The sequence below is a fragment of the Bicyclus anynana genome, chromosome 8 (assembly GCF_947172395.1).
Source record: "Bicyclus anynana chromosome 8, ilBicAnyn1.1, whole genome shotgun sequence".
NCBI lineage: Eukaryota > Metazoa > Arthropoda > Insecta > Lepidoptera > Nymphalidae > Bicyclus > Bicyclus anynana.
Genome location: NC_069090.1, coordinates 8,797,390 through 8,816,206, shown reverse-complemented (window position 1 = coordinate 8,816,206; position 18,817 = coordinate 8,797,390). Strand labels below are relative to the sequence as shown.

The 18,817-nt window shown below is 34.9% G+C and overlaps 1 protein-coding gene across 5 annotated transcripts; it reads right to left on the bottom strand.

The window, feature by feature from the left end:
• Nucleotides 1–638: 638 nt before the first annotated feature.
• LOC112052655 (phosphatidylethanolamine-binding protein homolog F40A3.3) lies at nucleotides 639–18,335 on the bottom strand. Of its 5 annotated transcripts, none has more exons than XM_024091832.2 (5): nucleotides 18,172–18,335; nucleotides 12,884–12,980; nucleotides 4,895–5,018; nucleotides 2,850–3,063; nucleotides 639–1,499 (listed from the first exon to the last, which is right to left on the bottom strand). In XM_024091832.2, the coding sequence occupies exons 2-5, from the start codon at nucleotides 12,962–12,964 to the stop codon at nucleotides 1,361–1,363; spliced, it is 558 nt and encodes a 185-aa protein (XP_023947600.1). In that variant the 5' UTR covers nucleotides 12,965–12,980; nucleotides 18,172–18,335; the 3' UTR covers nucleotides 639–1,360. The 5 variants fall into 5 exon arrangements, with proteins under 5 accessions (XP_023947600.1, XP_023947597.1, XP_023947598.1 ...); XM_024091829.2 differs by having other exon boundaries at nucleotides 12,884–13,002; nucleotides 18,172–18,333; XM_024091830.2 differs by having other exon boundaries at nucleotides 12,884–13,005; nucleotides 18,172–18,332.
• Between the last annotated feature and the right edge of the window lie 482 nt (nucleotides 18,336–18,817).

Here is an 18,817-nt window from a genome sequence, read left to right as displayed (position 1 = left end):
TATACTAAATAAAAAAAGGACTCAACTACAGGAAATGCATTTTTGCATCTATGAAGAAAATAAAAAATCAGAGTAAAATCTATTTCCATTCCGAATTTCAGCCAAATCGGTTCAGTAGTTGCAGCGTTAAAGAGTAACAAACATTCAAACACACGTCCATACAAACTTTCGCGTTAATAATATTAGTAGGATACCATACTAATGCGCGTCTCGCAGACATTTGAGATGGAATTTTATGTTTCGACTGTAAGGGTTGAGGGATTCTTTACAAGTTAGCCCTTGACTACATTCTCACCTGATGCTTAGTGATGATACAATGTAAGATGGAAGCGTGCGTTATCACTTACCACCAGGTGAGATAGTAGTCAAGGCCTAACTTATAAAGAAAAAAATAATACGAGACAAAAGTTACAGATTACTAGCAGACACCCCGCGGTTCGTAATGAGGGTATGCAGTGCCCTTTTGCATCTATGAAGTGCAACACCTATTTCCCAACTCCAAGTTAAGAATTCAACTCACAATTTCTTAGATAAAAGTTAAGCTCAAGTATCTCATACGATACATAGCCAGGACTCGAAAATGTCATGATCCGAGCCGCAGGCTAACCAAAGAGGTAGGTGATTTAATAAAACAACGATTTATTATTATAACATGTATTAGAAAAGAAATAAAACTATGAGCTTTAAGAAAAATAATGGAAAATCATCGAATATAACACGGACCAAGTATCATATTTTGGCATTTTAGAAAATGATTTCTATTTACAAAACCAAACATTCAACATCAAATTGATAGTTTTATTCTTAACAATACAATTTTTTAAAACTTACTTTCATTATACAATATACATACAGTATAATTAAAGTGGTAAATATTTCTATTAAGTTGTTTAACATCTTAATAGAATATAATTACATTTTTAACTTATTTTTCACTTTCCACTTTATTAAATACATTTTCGCGTTTATACTTTGCACTTGCTTGAGCAAATGATGTAGCTTTTATTTAATGTTTTTCAAATCATAAAAAAAAGTGTTCACAATAATAGATATTTAAAAATATTAATTTTACACTGATTGACATAAATGCATCTACATAATGGTATTTAGGATCAATGATTATCTATTAAACTAATACGAAATTATGACGGTGTTTTTTTAAACTAATGCAAAATTAATTAAACTGTTTATGATAGTTAAAATTTCCAAGTTTTATATGAATTGTCACTTATAGTATTAAGTGTACGGCTGTAAATGCATAAGTGTATGGCTAAAACAGAGTAAGTGTATGGGTGAAACAGAGTAAGTGTATGGCTAAAACAGAGTAAGTGTATGGCTGAAACAGGGTAAGTGCATTTGTTTAGCCTCCGAGTTGCTTGTAGAGGATGGGCACGTAGTCGTCGTACTCGGCCTGGTAGAAGTTACCGGCGATCGGGTCGCCCAGGTTATACTTCTTCGCGAACTTCGAAATAGAGAATCCACCGCGTTTGTCACCCGAACTGAAATAAATGAAAGATTTGTTTCTTTAATATTTAAAAAAATATGCACAAAATAAAATTCTCTAAAAATTTTATGAGTTCCCTTGTTTTCTCCAAGAGCCCATCGTCAGATAATGGGTGAGGTCACCTCTCTATGAAAGCTTTAGTAGCTTTCTCTTATGTGATGTGATGTGCACACAAAATTATTTCTGCCTGCATATGGTCCTAAAGCTGGTCGACATTTCTGTATAGGTATATGAGGGAAGCAAAATACTTGACCTGTCACTCTTCTATACAACCCAAAAATGTAGGAATTACATATTATCTAAATTGTAGGAATTAGCTCTCGTTTTATTTTCATCAAGGGGATGGTCCATTTCAGGTCCATTCTTGTACCCCGTATCATTAAAATTTTAAAAATACAGGGTATTTGTTAAATCTAAATAAGTGAATAAATCTAACTAAATAAAAAGAAATAAATAAAATTAAAACCCAAGTTTTTTGACTTATATCAAGATGGCGCTCTTAAAACAACTATGACATGACAATTGACAGCAAACGTCAAAACGACTACTGCATTGAAAACGTTATCAATCCGCCATTGTTACCTTTATTAGAGTTGCATTTCTTGGGAGAGAATGAATATAATTTCGAAAGAATTCAAGTAAATTCGTAGATCTGTATAATCGAAAATAGTTAAAAAAATCATTTTCTTTTATTTCCGCCATTATCCACTGATCCATACAATTTTGGACCATCTCCTTTGCTACATTTTTGAGTTTTATTGCAAGTAGAATGCATTTTACTCAATATAGTTTTGTAAAGGTACATAAGTGAGATGGAGGTTAAGCAAGAGTGTTTCGATTGATTATTTCGTTATCTCGCAGGACCAAGTTAGTAAGGTTGTCTTTCCTTTACTAAAGCATGGCATGACTTGACTAAGACAATATTATATATTATATAGACAATATTATATAGACAATAGGATTCCACAAAATATAAAAAATATTTATACTTTTAAAAATAAATTGAAAGCTTGAGGACTTTCTATAGCTACAAGGAATTTCTAGAAAATAAACTTTTGTGACATATATTTTGTTATATATTGTTAGTAAGTACTAATAATGTACTGTATAATGATTTTAAAAATATTTTTATAATTTATTGATATAAACAAGTTATAATTAAGTATAATAATAATGATTTTGTGACGAGTAACATGTATAATTATGAATAAAATATGACTATGACTATGACTGACTGACGGACAATAACGGACGATGGACGATGCCATCGGCAATCAGGCAAGCTTGAGCCAATGTACACGGAGTGTCGCCGCTCACGTCGCTAATTTATGACATAAATACGCACTTGTTAGGCAGGCGCTCCTCGTCGAACTGCAGCTTGCTGGGCTGCCTGTACACGAGGTACACGTAGCGGTGCAGACCGGTGCCGGGCGGCGGGCCTGACCCGATGTACGCGGAGAGAGTGTCGCCGCTCGCCACGTCGTTGCCAGCGATGTTGCCCACCAGCCAATGGTGCCATTCGCGGAACGTTGGCTCCTTGCGGGACGGTGCGTCCGGATCTGTACACAGAAGAAATTTTACAATATACAAGACGAGACGATCAAGGACCAGGCGGTCCGAGCATATGCCCGGACAGAAACGGCGCTACATCCGCATATATGGAACATAGTGCCGTGGCACGCTCGCCCACCTGATAGGATGGCTCTACCCAGAGACATCCTATTAGACAACCAAGAAAGAAGACCGAGCATCAACGCAGCTTCAAATTAAGGCAAAGAAAGGAAGACCACTCAACCAATAATGAAGAGAGCAGGAAATGAGGAGAAGAAAAGAAAATAACCCCTACTCTTAGGGGCACACCCAAGGACCATAGTGTCTCTACACTATGCGATGAATGGCCACACGCGGGGGGCATTCGCCCCGATCGTGTCTCCCCGAAGAAAATACTAGTACAATATACAGTCTGCCATTCAGTGAAGTATCAAAAATCATTTACAGTTAAAACAGTCAGCCTGTGGAATGAGCTACCGAGTGACATAAGACAGTCCGCTTCTCTAAGCATCTTCAAAGATCGTGTTAAAAAATACTACTTATCTACTATACTATAATAATTATTATTTAAGTAGTTATGTTTTTTTTTTTTTTTTAGCACTCTAAAAATAGTATTTATTAATGAAGATAATACTTAAATTAGCTAAACTTATTATAAAAATAAAATATAAGGAAATATAACTACAACTACAAAATTAAAATAAATTAAAATTAAAACTAATACCTAGAAATGTTACCTAGTAGTTATGTTTATTTATTATGTATAATTATGTATGTAGGTGTATTTATATATTTATTATGTATTTAGGTGTACTCATATATATTTTTTTTATTTATGTATATTTAGTATGTAATTGTTATTGGTATTAAATAGTTTAATTATTATAGATATGTTATATTGCACTATCCGCTTTCCTTTCTTTAAATATTTTATTTAAGGTTGTCTGGAGGAGATCGCTTTTAGCGATAAGACCGCCTTTGCGCATCTTACTTTTCTATTTTTTTTTCTTCTCTTTTTTGTATCTTATTTGTGTGCAATAAAGAATTAAAATAAATAAATAAATAAGAAACGAAATACGAAAACGAATGAAAATCAGTTACTTAGCTGTAGCATACAGCTACGAGTAAGGCAGCGCTCGATTCAGTCGAAGCCTTAGTATTAAGTTAGTTCAGTCTCATGTTTTCTTTTGTTTTTTCATGATTAGGCTGAATCATCATCGTTAACAGACGATGGGCATCCACTGCTGGACATAGGCCTCTTGCATGGACTTCCAAACAAAACGGTCTCGAGCCTCCAGCATCCAGTGGCTCTTTGCAACCCACATGATATCCTCGGTCCACCTAGTGGGGGTCGACCAAGACTGCGCTATCTGGTGCATGGTCGCCATTCCAGCACCTTGGGACCCCAATCTCCATCGATTCTTCGAACTATGTGGTCTGCTCATTGTCACTTCAGCTTCGCAACTAAATGAGCTATGTGTGTGACTGGTTTTTCTGCGTTTTTCCTAATTTCTGATTCGATCACGTAGAGAAATTCTAAGCATAGCTCGCTCCATTACCTGCTAAGTGACTTTGAGCCTTTTTATGAGGGCCACAGTTAGTGGGCTCAGGTAGTAAAGTCATTACTGAACTTAAACATTAGGCGAAATAAATAAATGACTGATGACCTATTATTAAAATTAAATAGTTTAGAAAATCCAAAAGTCCACGCCTCGTGTTTCATTTGCATTATCAGTCTTTTTTAACGGCCCGCTATAGTCAGGCCATCCTTCTAGGAGCATCCTTATAGGAGAGTGGTAAAACGACTCGTCGGTGGCAGGCTCTTTAGCGTAGACTTACCAGTCATTGCCAGTGTATAGAAGACGTCGGGCTGGGCGTCCCACGAAACGCTCGGCACGTCCTTCACTTGGGTCGGTGTGAGGACATTGCCACTTTTGACTTCCACGCCGCTCGTGAATTTGACCTGTAACGATATAAGTTTAATAATGTAGAAAAAGTATTGTAAGAAATAGTAGTCTGAGACGGATAAGACGTCAGGTGGCGCAACTTGTTTCCGTAAAAAGTGGGGAGTTAGAGAGGGGTAGCCATCAGGCGGGAACGACTGGCGATATAAGGCGTTTGCCGTACGGTCTAGCTCATTCTTGTCGTGGCGTTCGATCCGTCACACCTTTTGTTGGATAATCCTTCATGGGTGATTTTGGGATAGGCGGGGAAAGTAATTTCAGTGGAAAATGGGAGTGTTTGTTACCTGTCAAGGGGCCCCTTAACCCTACACACAACTTTCACAAGTGCGTGACTCCAATCAAGGTCATTCTCTGCCATTCTAGGGCCTTATTTTGGTTACAGTTTTATTTGTTAATAAGGTTGTCCTGACAAATATTGTTAATAACCTTTGTTCAAAATTGGGTTTTCTTATTTTTGTAATCCACTTCTGAGTCTTCTAAAAGTATAAATTATTCTATCTAAAGTTTCGTAATATTTGATTTTAATGTTTCTTAATCATCAAGATCGGACTGAGAATGAAGACATGAAAAAAAATAAAGAATTCCACGTGGACGAAGTAAAAGGAGTGTAGTACCTATTCTTTATAATAGGGACCTAAATGAAAACGATTGGCTCGTCCAAGTTTTTTCATATTTCCGCTAAATCACAAAGAAACTTGTTAAATTGCAAGAAAAATAGTAAAAACACTTTTTTCCCATACAAAGTAAAAACGAAATCCTCTTACCCTGTGAAGGGGATTTCATTCATAACCTAAGAAAGACTAACCGTCTATTAACTAAATAATTTCGTTCTTAAGAAAATTGCGTAGAATATTGGAAAATGTCCAAAAACTCAACGACTATTTCCTCCAGGCTAATTCACTATCTATGCTAGTTGACATATACGAAACTAAGATTATATGTAACAAATGTCATCTGACGCTTTCTGGTGGATACACACAGTAAGCAAATGACATTTTGTCAATTGATTTGATGTTTATTTAGGTTGATAACAAAGACCAAAATAATGAATAGGCTATCTGGACGTTTGTTACTCGATCAAGGCTCTACGGATTATGTTGGCACATAATCCGTATATCCGTACAACCGATAGGTATATTAAAGACTGGTATATAGCACATAGAGAAAAGGGATCCACTCGTACGTGGGTAAAACCGCGGGGCGCAGCTATTCCATACTAATATTATAAATACGAAAGTAAGTCTGTCTGTTGTCTTGTCGCTGTTGCCTTTTCATGGCTATATATCGCTGAACCAATTTTGATGAATTTTAGAATAGAAACAAATTGTAACTTGAAGCAGAAACCTACTTTTATACCGAAAAATTCATGAAAATAAAAAAACAGAATTTCACGCGAACGATAAAATATTTGAATAGCTCATTGAAAATTCCAAGCAAATCATAATGCATTTCCGCAGCGTACCGGAACGAGAAATCACTTGTTATAACTATAATAAGGGAATAATGAAGACTGCTGAAGATGAATGGTCTCATGGTCGTTACCTTTCAATTAAGTAAGAAGATTGACATTGTATTGTGCGATGACAAATAATTTGCGGAATTTTCCGTTTTATACTGGCTACTGTAATGAGGTTACACAGTGGAATAATAGGGGATGCTGACAAGTATTCTCTTTTCTATTATTTAAACTTATATTAGAAAGAGGTTTTGTGTTAATAGTTTTGCGAGGTTGTTGGGCGTAATCTCTGAACATACTGAATAGTTTTTGAAAATTCTTTAAAATTCGGATTTCACTTCGGCGAAAATTGAATATTCGTAGGCCATATTTTATGCCCGTATTCTCACGGGACTCGGCGTCGGCTAGTCTATACTTATTCTCGTTGGATGCTGCAGAATTAGTGCGCTAATTCTGCAGCATCCATCGAATGTCGCTAACCTAAACCTACGCTAGTGTAGTGTTTGCCCATCGTCCAAAGACGACTCCTCTAGGTCCTTCCGATTCCGAACCGATTCATGCGGTCACGGGCACTCCGTGGTTTGTACGCAATAACGACTTACATAGAAACCTGGATCTCCCCACAATACCCTGATTCGGACTCTAATTTTAAATTCAAAAAATTCAAAATTCAAAATTCATTTATTTCAAGTAGGCTCAGTTTACAAGCACTTTTGACACGTCAGTTGACTATTTGTAAAGATTCTACCACCGGTTCGGAAGGCAGGTCCTGCTGAGAAGATACCGGCAAGAAACTCAACAGTTGCTCTTTTGAAAAAGTCATACAGTATTACAATTTACATTTGATAACAATTAAATTACAATTTCTTATAGTTTTATTTCCTGTGTGAAGGTGGAAGCTGATCCAATGGCCTCCATGCACCTTTGTCGTTAAGGAACTCATCAATAGTGTAGTAACCTTGACTAAGTAAATGTTTTTTAACACATTGCTTAAAGTTGTGCATTGGCAAGTCCATCACAGTCTTGGGGATCTTGTTATAGAAGAGTACACCCAAACCCACAAAAGATTTTTTAACTCTTTGGAGACGATATGCAGAAATAACTAACTTATGCCCGTGTCTAGTAAGACGTGGGTTTAGATCTCCTTTTCGTTTGTACAAATTAATATTTTGTCTCACATAAACTATACTGTTATATATATACTGACAGGCTACTGTTAAAATGCCTATTTCTTTAAACTTTTGACGAAGGGACTCGCGTGATTTTAGTTGATATATTGCTCGAATTGCTCTTTTTTGAAGTACAAATATAGAATGTATATCAGCAGCCTTGCCCCACAACAAAATACCGTAAGACATTACGCTGTGAAAGTACGCAAAATAAACAAGTCTAGCTGTATCAACATCAGTAAACTGTCTTATTTTTCTCACTGCAAAAGCAGCTGAGCTGAGTTTACCTGACAGTTTTTCTATATGAGCACCCCACTGAAGTTTAGAATCCAAGGTCACTCCCAGGAAAACTGTGGAATTCTCTATTTCTAGTGTTTCACCATTGATCATTATAGACTTATCTAATTTTATAACATTTGGTAATGAAAACTCAATACATTTAGTTTTCTTTGCATTTAAAAGTAAGTTGTTAACAGTGAACCAATGCGACACATGCGATATGGCACGGTTTACATCGTCGGAATTATCTTTACTTCTGTCACTCTTAAAAATTAGGGATGTGTCGTCAGCAAACAGTACTATCTCACAGATGCCGCTAACATGGTGTGGTAAATCGTTTATGTACACTAGGAATAGAAAAGGACCCAGAATTGAACCCTGTGGGACGCCCATTGTGTTAGAAAAACCGCGAGACTTTGAATCATTTATGCATACCTTTTGTGTTCTATCACTAAGATAAGAGGCGATGAGATCGAGTGCAACACTTTTTATGCCATAGTGGCTTAACTTAAGTAAAAGAATGTTATGGTCAACACAATCGAATGCTTTGGACAAATCACAAAATACACCAATAGCATTCTTAGCATTTTCCCATGCATCATATATATGTTTTAAAAGTTTAGCACCTGCATCAGTTGTACTGCGACCTTTAGTAAAACCATACTGTTCAGGGTGAAATAAATTATTTAAATTAAAATGACTTAAAAGTTGATTTAAAATGATTTTTTCAAAAACCTTACTAAGTGTTGGCAGTATTGTAATTGGTCTATAATTATTAACATCAGTTTTGTCACCTGATTTAAAAAGTGGTAACAGTTTGCCATGTTTCATTAGGTTCGGAAAGATACCCAAATCCACGCATTCATTAAAAATAATAGCTAAGTGGGGAGCAATGACATCAATGATGTTAGATATTACTTTCACTGACATGCCCCACATGTCTCCAGTTCTTTTTAATTTTAACAGTTTAAAAGTTTTTTTAATGTCTGATACAGTTATATGATGAAATTCAAAAAGAACGTTGCACTCTTTAACATGGCCTCTTAATATCCTCTGGGCTTCCGTAGCAGAAGAGTCCAGTGAATCTGTTAACAAGATAGGAACATTCTGGAAAAAGTCTTCAAAGGCATTAACAACCTCGTTATCGGTGTTTATCTTTTTATCATTGACAATTAATTCAAAACTCATATCACGTGGTCTAATTTTGCCTGATTCTTTATTAATTATGTTCCAGGTTGTTTGTACCTTGTTTTCAGATTTTATTATTCTATCTTTGATGTGTAATGATTTTGCAAGAATACAAACACGTTTGAAAATTTTTGAATAGTTTTTTACATGTTCTAAATATGTTCGCGTTTGATTATACTGTTTCTCCTCGTACAACTCGTACAATCTGTCTCTACTTTTGTAAATGCCTACAGTAGCCCATTCGCTAAACTTTAATTTTTGAGTAACATTAATACGTTTAAAGTTAAAAATTTTACAAAACTCTTTGTCTATTGTCTTGAACAGCGTACCAAATAGCCTGTCTGGGTGACTATTTTCAAATGAAAGACTTGGAATTTTTGAAGAAATTATGCTTTTAAATCGCTCTAATTTACCTTCAGTTATCGGCCTATACTTGAACCATTGGTTGCTATTGGATTTATTGTTTAAAATAGTTATTATTTGACCACTGTGATCAGAGCCTAATTTATTTATTATCATCTTTTTTTCAATCACACAATTGTAAAATATATTATCCAGACATGTCCCTGAAGTAGCCGTTATCCTAGTAGGTTCATTAAAAGCATGAGTCAAATCAAAACATTTGAATAAGTTAAGAAATCTAACAGACTTTGAGTTTTCTGTTAGAATATCAACATTAAAATCGCCACAAATCAGTATTTGTTTGGAAGATGTGCACAAACGTCTCATTACATCCTCCATTACCTCTTGAAATTGATCAAAGTCAGCAGGAGGGGGTCGGTACACGCATACTATAACAATTCGTTCCAACTCCACACAAGATAGTTCAACAATGCATTCCACAGAAAGACTAACTATGTCTTTTCTATCCTTGTATTTTAGGTTATTAAGTAAAAGTATTAAAGAGCCACCATGTCCAGCCCTTCTGGAGAATACACTTGACAATGAAAAATTTTTAATATCAAGTACTGATAGTTGTGACTTTGTGAGCCAGTGTTCCGTAATACATAAGATGAAGAGCGTCTATTTTTAAATATGTATGACATTCCGTAATACATATTTAAAAATAGACGCTCAAAAATGTCCTTTCCGATCCTGACGATGACATAATGAACAACAATGCTTCCCATTTAACACATACAAAAGCTATGCAGCGTCTTCGTCGGCGAAGAGGTCCCTGATATGTGACGTCACCCAGACGTGGACTTTTAACTCACGATTTCGGGGGCCTGGGTTGATACACTCAGGCCAAAACACCCCTTCCGAACGGTCCTCTAAGCCGAGGTCCGAGTCTCAGAGGAGACGCCCATTAGAGAGTCGTTGCGCCCATATGCTTCTGTCCTTCGGACCCCTCGGTGACGCCGCTGAGGTCCCATTAAGGAGGAGTCAACGGCATTTACACAATAATAAGAAAAAAAATCTGCACTAATTCTGGAGCCGGATCTTAGACAATTCACCAAACTTGAAATTCTCTTAGTGAATTTCTTATGCCTCCCTACTGGTACTGTTAACTTTCACGCACTATGTATGTCAGTACGAATGTATGTCTTGTATGTATGTACTTGTATGTCTGCAGACTGTTCGTAAAATACAACATCGGTAAGTGTACACTTCTCTATTGCATACATAATTTATGTATTAGATATGTACAAGTTTCTAATTAATTACGTACTTATAACTCAAATTAAATCTTAAACTGGTTACTGGAATTGTTTGTTTTTTTGATAATCTTTTATGCCTTAAATTTTTACAATTACGTAGCACCAAGTTACGCTTAAAATTTTCAGATGTAAAAAGAACGCACTAATCTCAGGAACTACTGGTCCGATTTGAAAAATTCTTTCAGTGTTAAATAGCCGATTTACCGAGGAAGGCTATTGGCTATATTATATTATCCCCGATTTCCTATGGGAACGGGAACCACGCGGGAAAAATCGCGCGGCTCCAGCTAGTCAGATATAAGCGTGCACAAGGAAAAAACTTGAGAACTATATGTTTTGTTTTCTTTAGATCTTTAGAGACCAACATTATCATATACGTACAAAGTCCATCAACTCTTGAAGCAGGGTAGTAAGCTGCAAATCGCCTTTCCTATAATGAGGGAAGCTTGACCCTGTAGGCCCTGCAACATCTTCCCCCTTCCTTCCCTTACCTCTTTATAATATTAGTATAGAAGATCAGAGGATGCGCCGTGGTTTCACCCACCCCGTTAATATTTAGCATATGTTACTCGCGTATAATATAGCTTGTCATTGGTAAACAATCGGGTCAGCGGTTAAGTCGTGAAAGCGTAACAAAAACAAGTTTGCATTTTAGTTTCGTTGAGATAGCCGTGTTGCATTGCATAATTGCAAAAACGAAAAACCAGTCATTTGATAGGCCTAGTAACTTGTGTTTTAAATCTTATGTACACCGAGATATATAATTAAACTGCTGAATCTGGATGAACAATGTAATTGACATTGAAATATTTACAATACCCGTAAATTATTATATGTAAACGTAACAAACAAAATATAAATGTAATAAGCAAAATATAAAATTATTATTGAAATATGTTAGGTATGTTATAATAATAATATGAATGTTATAAGTTTTTTTTACCACAACATTAAACATTTTATTTAATATTCTCAGTCAAATTATTAACGGGTAATTTAATATGCTCAGATGTACTGAATTGATACAAATTTTAAAACTGTAGTAATGAGCTAGTTTGTATGAAAATTTGTCTTTATTCGTATACTAGCGGACGCCCGCGACTTCGTCCGCGTAAAAATCGATGTCAACTTTCAACCCCTATTTCAAAACATTATATTCAATAGCGGACCCGGTTAAGGTTCGCTTTCACTTTAGTGAAATTCTTCCCTACCCCTAACTTACCCTACTACCAACTTAAACCTATAATACAACACTACCCTAGCCTACCCTGTCCTTTACCCTACCCTAACCCTACCCTATCCGTACCCCACCCCTATCCTATCCCTACCCTACCCTTGCCCTATCCTAACCTACCTCTACCCTACCCGACCCTGGCCTACCCCTACCCTACCCTACACCTTCCCTACCTTACCAATACCCTACCCCTACTCAACCCCTATAAAAATATCGTCGCAAGGTTATAGCTTACTAGAGGACGCCCGCGACTCCGTTTGTGTGAAATCCCGCGGTAACAATGGATTTTTCCTGGATAAAAAGTAACCTATGTTCTGATCCAAGGTCCGATTTAATTCTATAACAAATTTCATTCAAATCGGTTATGTGGTTTTACCGTTAAAATGTAACAGACAAACAGTCATAAACTAACTTTCGCATTTATAATAAGTATTATTTGTAAGTATGGATATGATAATAGTTGAGCAGTTCAATATTTTGCGACTTCAGAGCGAACTAGAAGTTTGGTGTTACGAGTAAACACATAAACATGCAAAGATTTTATAATAGAGATATATCCCTAGCACGTCAAAACTGAGGCGAAAAAAGATGGCTAATTGTCTTAATTTCATTGAGTCGCATTGTAAACGAAAGTTATTTAAATAAACAATACCTGGATATTGTATAGATACAATGTCGAGTTCTGTGTTTAGGAACTGTAAAAACTGTATATACATAAATAATAATTAAGAACATAAGTTGTGAATATACCTATGCGCTCAATTGAGAAAATCGTATCACTTTTTGCGGTTATTTTAAGACACGTAACATGTCTATAGTATAAAATATCGTTGTAAACATGCACACAAACTTATCATTAAAAAAATATTGTTCTCACCGTGACAGCTGCCTCTGGAGCCTTGCCGACTACATCGGGCACCACCGCGTTCGCTTCGAAGGCTCTCGCAATCGACGACATCCCTCTCGCTAGCACCCTAAAATTGACCATAGTGCTGTCTGCTAGTAACAAAACAATCGCAAATCTCAACATGCGTCCCATTTTGATACAAGAGAAATAAATATCAATTGAAAATATAAAAACAAATGCTTATATAACTTGACTATGCTTTGCGTAAACCAATTGCGTTAACGGTCAGTTGTAGAATGAGAGAACTGCCTTGCATTCGCCGGTGTAAATTATCAAAGGCATAGGTAGATATACCCGTATACCTTAAGGCTTAGCGCAGACTTGACACTTTCCGCCTAGTGATTATAATAGGCTAGTTGACACTTTTTTTAATAGTTACTATGGTTACCTAATTGTTCATTATCGCTCTACTAGACTGATTTTTTTTTTCATATTTTTTTGAGACGTTTTACGAAATTTTAGTTTTTAAATGTGTTTTTGACAATACGAGCCAAACCGCCTGTCGGCCATGACGGTCTATATTTCAACTGTTTCATGACGTCGCTTTAATAAATCCCTTACAAACGGAGCATTTGAAAAAATATTAGTTTACAATTGAGTTTCACGTCTAGTACTTCAAGTGTATTAGTGACGTCACAAAATGGACACCAGCGTTTTTGACGAAAAAATGCGTGTTATTTAAATTAAGTTTTGTATAAGAAATCCCTTTTGTTAATTGATATCGATATATTTCGGACCCTTATTCCATGTACTACACGAAATTAATATTGTTTATATTAAATTTTATGAGTCAACTACACTATTATTGTATTTGAAGTGTCGATTGTATTGACGACGTTCCTTCTGTTCACTTTGTTTTGTGAGTGGGACTTCGTATATCAGTGACAGTTATGTGGGTGACATCATCCACGACCACTGTTGTTAAAACATAGACAAGAATTTCTCGCACAACTCAGCATTATCGCAATTTATAATTTAGTGCTAGCGTTAAAATTATATAGCGGCTAAACGGAATGGAACGGAAGCGTCAATTTAGACTCTTCGTATTTACACATCAGAGTCTTAAGAGGAACTTTGTTTTTATTTAGAATCTAATTATTCTTCACCCTGTACTATTAAGTTTACTGTGGCATCAAGATACTTTTTAACCGACTACCGAAAAGTAGTAGGTTGTATGTTCTATGTACCTATGTTTTTAAAGTTAGTAGGCAACAACTGTAGCTAAGATAATGTGGAAGAATTTCCCTAGAATAGGTACATACTTAATCTCGCATCTAATTTGTTCTTTATGAAATTAACATTTAACTTACGTTTACAATCTGATACAAGAATTCTCTTCCATTCCGTTTCGCAACAATGTAAATTCAGCAAAACTGTCAACAAATTACCACTTTGTTTAATTTTGAAGTGGGCGGAAAGTGGTAGGTCTGAGTCAAGCCTAATTTGAACAGTAATTACATCCAATGGAAACTACACACAAAGTAGGTTATAAAGTAGTATAACTGACCCCTATAACCACACAGTTAAAATGAAATCAATACCTGTTATGTTTATCACATTTGTATCTCTCGAGATAAATACTTCTTATCTATTTAAAAATACATATCTGAATAGATACATTAAAAGCAAAGCACTTTTGTTGAAGTGAAATGGGGTTGTAAAAAACAAACACAGTAATAGGAGGCATATGTTACAGAGTAAAAGCATGTGATGGCCAGACCTACATCATCAATACATCAATATCAATACATATATATAACATATAAATAATATTAAAGTGTCTGTCTGTGATTTCAAAATAACTCACAAGTGCTTAAAGTTATTTACACAATACTAAAACACAATCAATTTTTTTAAAATTGTTATCTGTCAGTCTGTCGGTTTGTTCAGGGTCATCTCTTGATTGGATTGGCTGAACTGCTTTAAATGGGACTTTCACTGGTAGATAGACACAGAAATATTCATATTATCTGAGGATTTATGAAAAACAGAATTTTACACTAAAGTAATATACAGTGTAAACCCTATATATATCAACACTAAAGAGACTGTACATTTTATGGCGTTATGGAGAGTGGTTGTTATATGGAAAGAAGAAAAATGTATAGGTAAACTTTTTTGTCAATACACAATGATTTTCTTTTACTAGCCATGTTTACTATTTGAAAGTTGTAAGCAACTAAGAATATGATAATGCATTAAGTCCATGACTTCTACTTATTAGTCATGGTCAACAACAGTAGACATGCAATCCCAATTTGTATACAAAAGAACAAATTTCTTAGAAAGTTGTTTACTACAAGTTTACTACAGGCTAGGATAATAAAGCAACAAAAAAATTTAAACAGCTGTACGGTTTTCACTAGATTTGGCAACTTAAAAGGTTACTAGGTCTTTATTACCTAATTGTTGTTATAGAGTGAGTTGTACTCTATATATAGTGTATCATTGTATGGAAAGCAAGCTAGCTAAGCTATGTGATGTCAACACTTTGTTGTTATTTGTTGTTTGTTGTTAGTTTGGAGTTAAATCAACTGACATTATATGGAGTTTATTTACACTGTATTTATAACTTTGCTAACATTATAACAATTATTTTCAGCTTTTGCAGCTTTTACCACATAGTAGGTATATGATTTTCAATCATTATAAAATTTACAGACTTGACTTTGACACTTTTATTATTATACTAGCGGACGCCCGCGACTTCGTCCGCGTGAAAGTCGTTGTAAACTTTCAACTACCCCTAATCCTACCCTACCCTACCCTAACCTACCTCTACCCTACCCCTACCCTACCCTATCCCAACCCTACCCCTACCCTACCACTACTTTACCCCTACCCTACCCCTACCCTACCCTACCCTACCCTACCCATACCCTACTCATTAAGGCTGCACTTCTTTATTTATTCCTCCCACCGCGAGTCGCGTCGAGCGCGGCAACCGTTACACAAAAATAATCCTTAAAGCAAGAATTAGTATTCACGCGCGATGGCTTAGCATATTTCATGTATAACTTTGGTGTTTCTTTACCGATTTTTATGATTCTTTTTTTATTGAATAGGTAATAATGTTAACTTTCTTATTAGGGATAAGTGATGAGTGTTATAAACATAAGAGTAGACAAATATAATTAGAAAGCTCCGAACTGTTAAGCTATCGGGAGTTACACGGGTTATTGTGAGTCTACCATAAAAGATAGACATATAAATGCTGTTGTGTTTTTATAGATAATTTTAAGGAGAACATTTCCGTAATACATAATTTCTATGTAGCTTTAACCATTAAGGCTGTACACGCGACGTAAGCTTAAAAAATTGTGTAACTTCTCCCGTTTTCTCAACATTTCTCTTCACTGCTCTGCTCCTATGAATCGTAGCGTAATGAAAAGTATACTATAACCTGCCCAGGAGTATGTTGAATAATTGTACCAAGTTTCGTTAAAATCCGTCCAGTAGTTTTTGTTTCTATAAAGAACATACAGACAGACAGACAGACAGACAGACAGACAGACAAAAATTTTACTGATTGCATTTTTGGCATCAGTATCGATCACTAATCACCCGCTGATAGTTATTTTGGAAATATATTTCATGTACAGAATTGACCTCTCTACAGATTTATTATAAGTATAGATACCTACCTTCTCACATACATTTGGGTATTTTCCATTTAAAATTAATTATTATAAAACTCATCAAAAACTCATTAACTCAACAAATTGTTTTTATTAACTTAATTGAAATTAATTAGAATGATTATGATATCACCTACATTACATTGACTTTTTTGTGTTGTGAATTTAAATAAAAACATGAAATCTAAAGCTAAAATAAAACTGGCACTGTAAAAAATTACATAATGTAGTTATAACATGATTATTTAGAGGCTTTTTTGGCAAGTGAAGGTTGTATAAAAATATAAAACTTGTTTATATTAGTAAACTAGCAGGTGCCCGTGACTTTGCTGCGTGAAACTCGATGTAAACTTTCAACTACCTCTACCCTACCCCTACCCTACGTTAAAATTTTCCCTGAATTTTCTTTGCTATAAACCTCACGGAGCCTGAGACCTTTCCAACAAATTCAAAACTGTGGAAATTGGCTTGTGCATTCTGGAGTTACAGCGTCAGGAAGTGAAATTTTATCTCATTTTTATATAGTAGGTAGATTAGTAATAATGTAACATTATGAGAGTATCAAAATACTTTTACTTGCTTTTGAGACTGCAAAATTAATTGTTGATTGCAGAGTCTTTTTATACCATTATCGTCACAATAGTTGTAATAATTCCAGTTAATGGATTTATAGTGAAAAGCTTCAACTAACACCTTAAGAAGCTTTTGTTTGGCTCATTGCTCGAAGGTCAGATACAGAGGGTAGTAACTAGTAAGTAATCCTTGAGACAGTGTGAATTGCAAGGAGGTTCCTTACATTGGAGCTTAAGCCACCGGTTAAAACTAAGTTAATACATAAATATTAAATCAAATTTTAAAAATATCTATATGTGTTTTTTATTTAAAGTACAATAAATGATGAAATGCTACTTTCTAAGTGACTCAATGTGCTTGTCAAAATATGAATAGCATTATCACATACTTAACAATTTATTTTAGGGATGCTTCTTAGCAGTATTTACTTATTAATACTTACAATGTGAATTATTTTGCATTTGTGCCTGGGATAATAACCTTTATGGTTTGCAATACTTAAAGTGTTTTTTCTTTCTGGTATGGGTATGGTGACAGTTGCTTGTATGATGTTCTTATTACATACTATTACCGTGAATTGCAGCAACCTTTTAAGAGTGAAATGAACTGTCACAGTACCCATGCTATCTGAAAAACACTTTAAGTAATGATATTGGCCCAATTAAGTATATCAGTGTATTTATTTATTGTTAAGTTGATCTACTTAATTCATAGACTTTTTTGGAAAATAAGTGTTCATCTTGTCATTTAAATTTTCATTGTAGCAACAACATAATTATAATTATACAAAACATGAGAACATGTTTATTAGAAGTCAGTTAATGTCAACCATTACCATTATATAAAAATGTATGTAGAAATAGAAACATCTGGAAACATCTACGATAAGCAGTATAGTGCTTTTAAAGTATTAACATGCATAATATTACGTAATATGTTGACATTAGGCAGGTAAAAACCGTAAGACCGAATAATTTTAAATATGTAATGGTTCAAAAGATATGTATTATAGGTTAGGGTACTACAGCAAAAACACAATAGCATTACCTTTATACTATAACAGTAAGCCGGAACACTGATATTGTTCGCAAACAGCGCTAAATTACTGTTTATCAGTTTTGAACTATAACTATCTAAACTTAACACATAAAAATAAAATTACCGGCTACCGGTTTACTTTCAATCAAGTTGACAATTTGACATTGACATTGACAAATGACGATGACAAAAGAAAAGACAATTGACTTTTTTTAGGAACTGGTTTTTCCTAGAGTTCTGAACTTTTTTGCACACTATCAATTTCTCCCAGGGTCAATGACAAATTGATAATTGAATTAAATGATATTCTAAGACCAATTATTGTAGACCTGCCTCGCTAGTCATTGCTTTTCTGATAAGGTATATGATCAAGGATCTAATGCGATTATAAAAACTGTCTCTATAGTATAAAATCTATAGTATTGATGTTTCATAGTTGTAACCATGTTTGTCGGTTAAAGATCTCCGTAAAAATATCTTTTTGTGTAGTTGAATTGTTGGGAGTTGGAGTCGCGAGATGAAAGAAAACACATTAAGCACTGCTTGACTGTTCTCTTTAATACTATTTGTAAAATAAAGTGAACAGCAAATCATTTGAAAATAAGTGAGAATGCCATATTATGACACTTGAATGTCCGAGAGATGACAGTTTGAA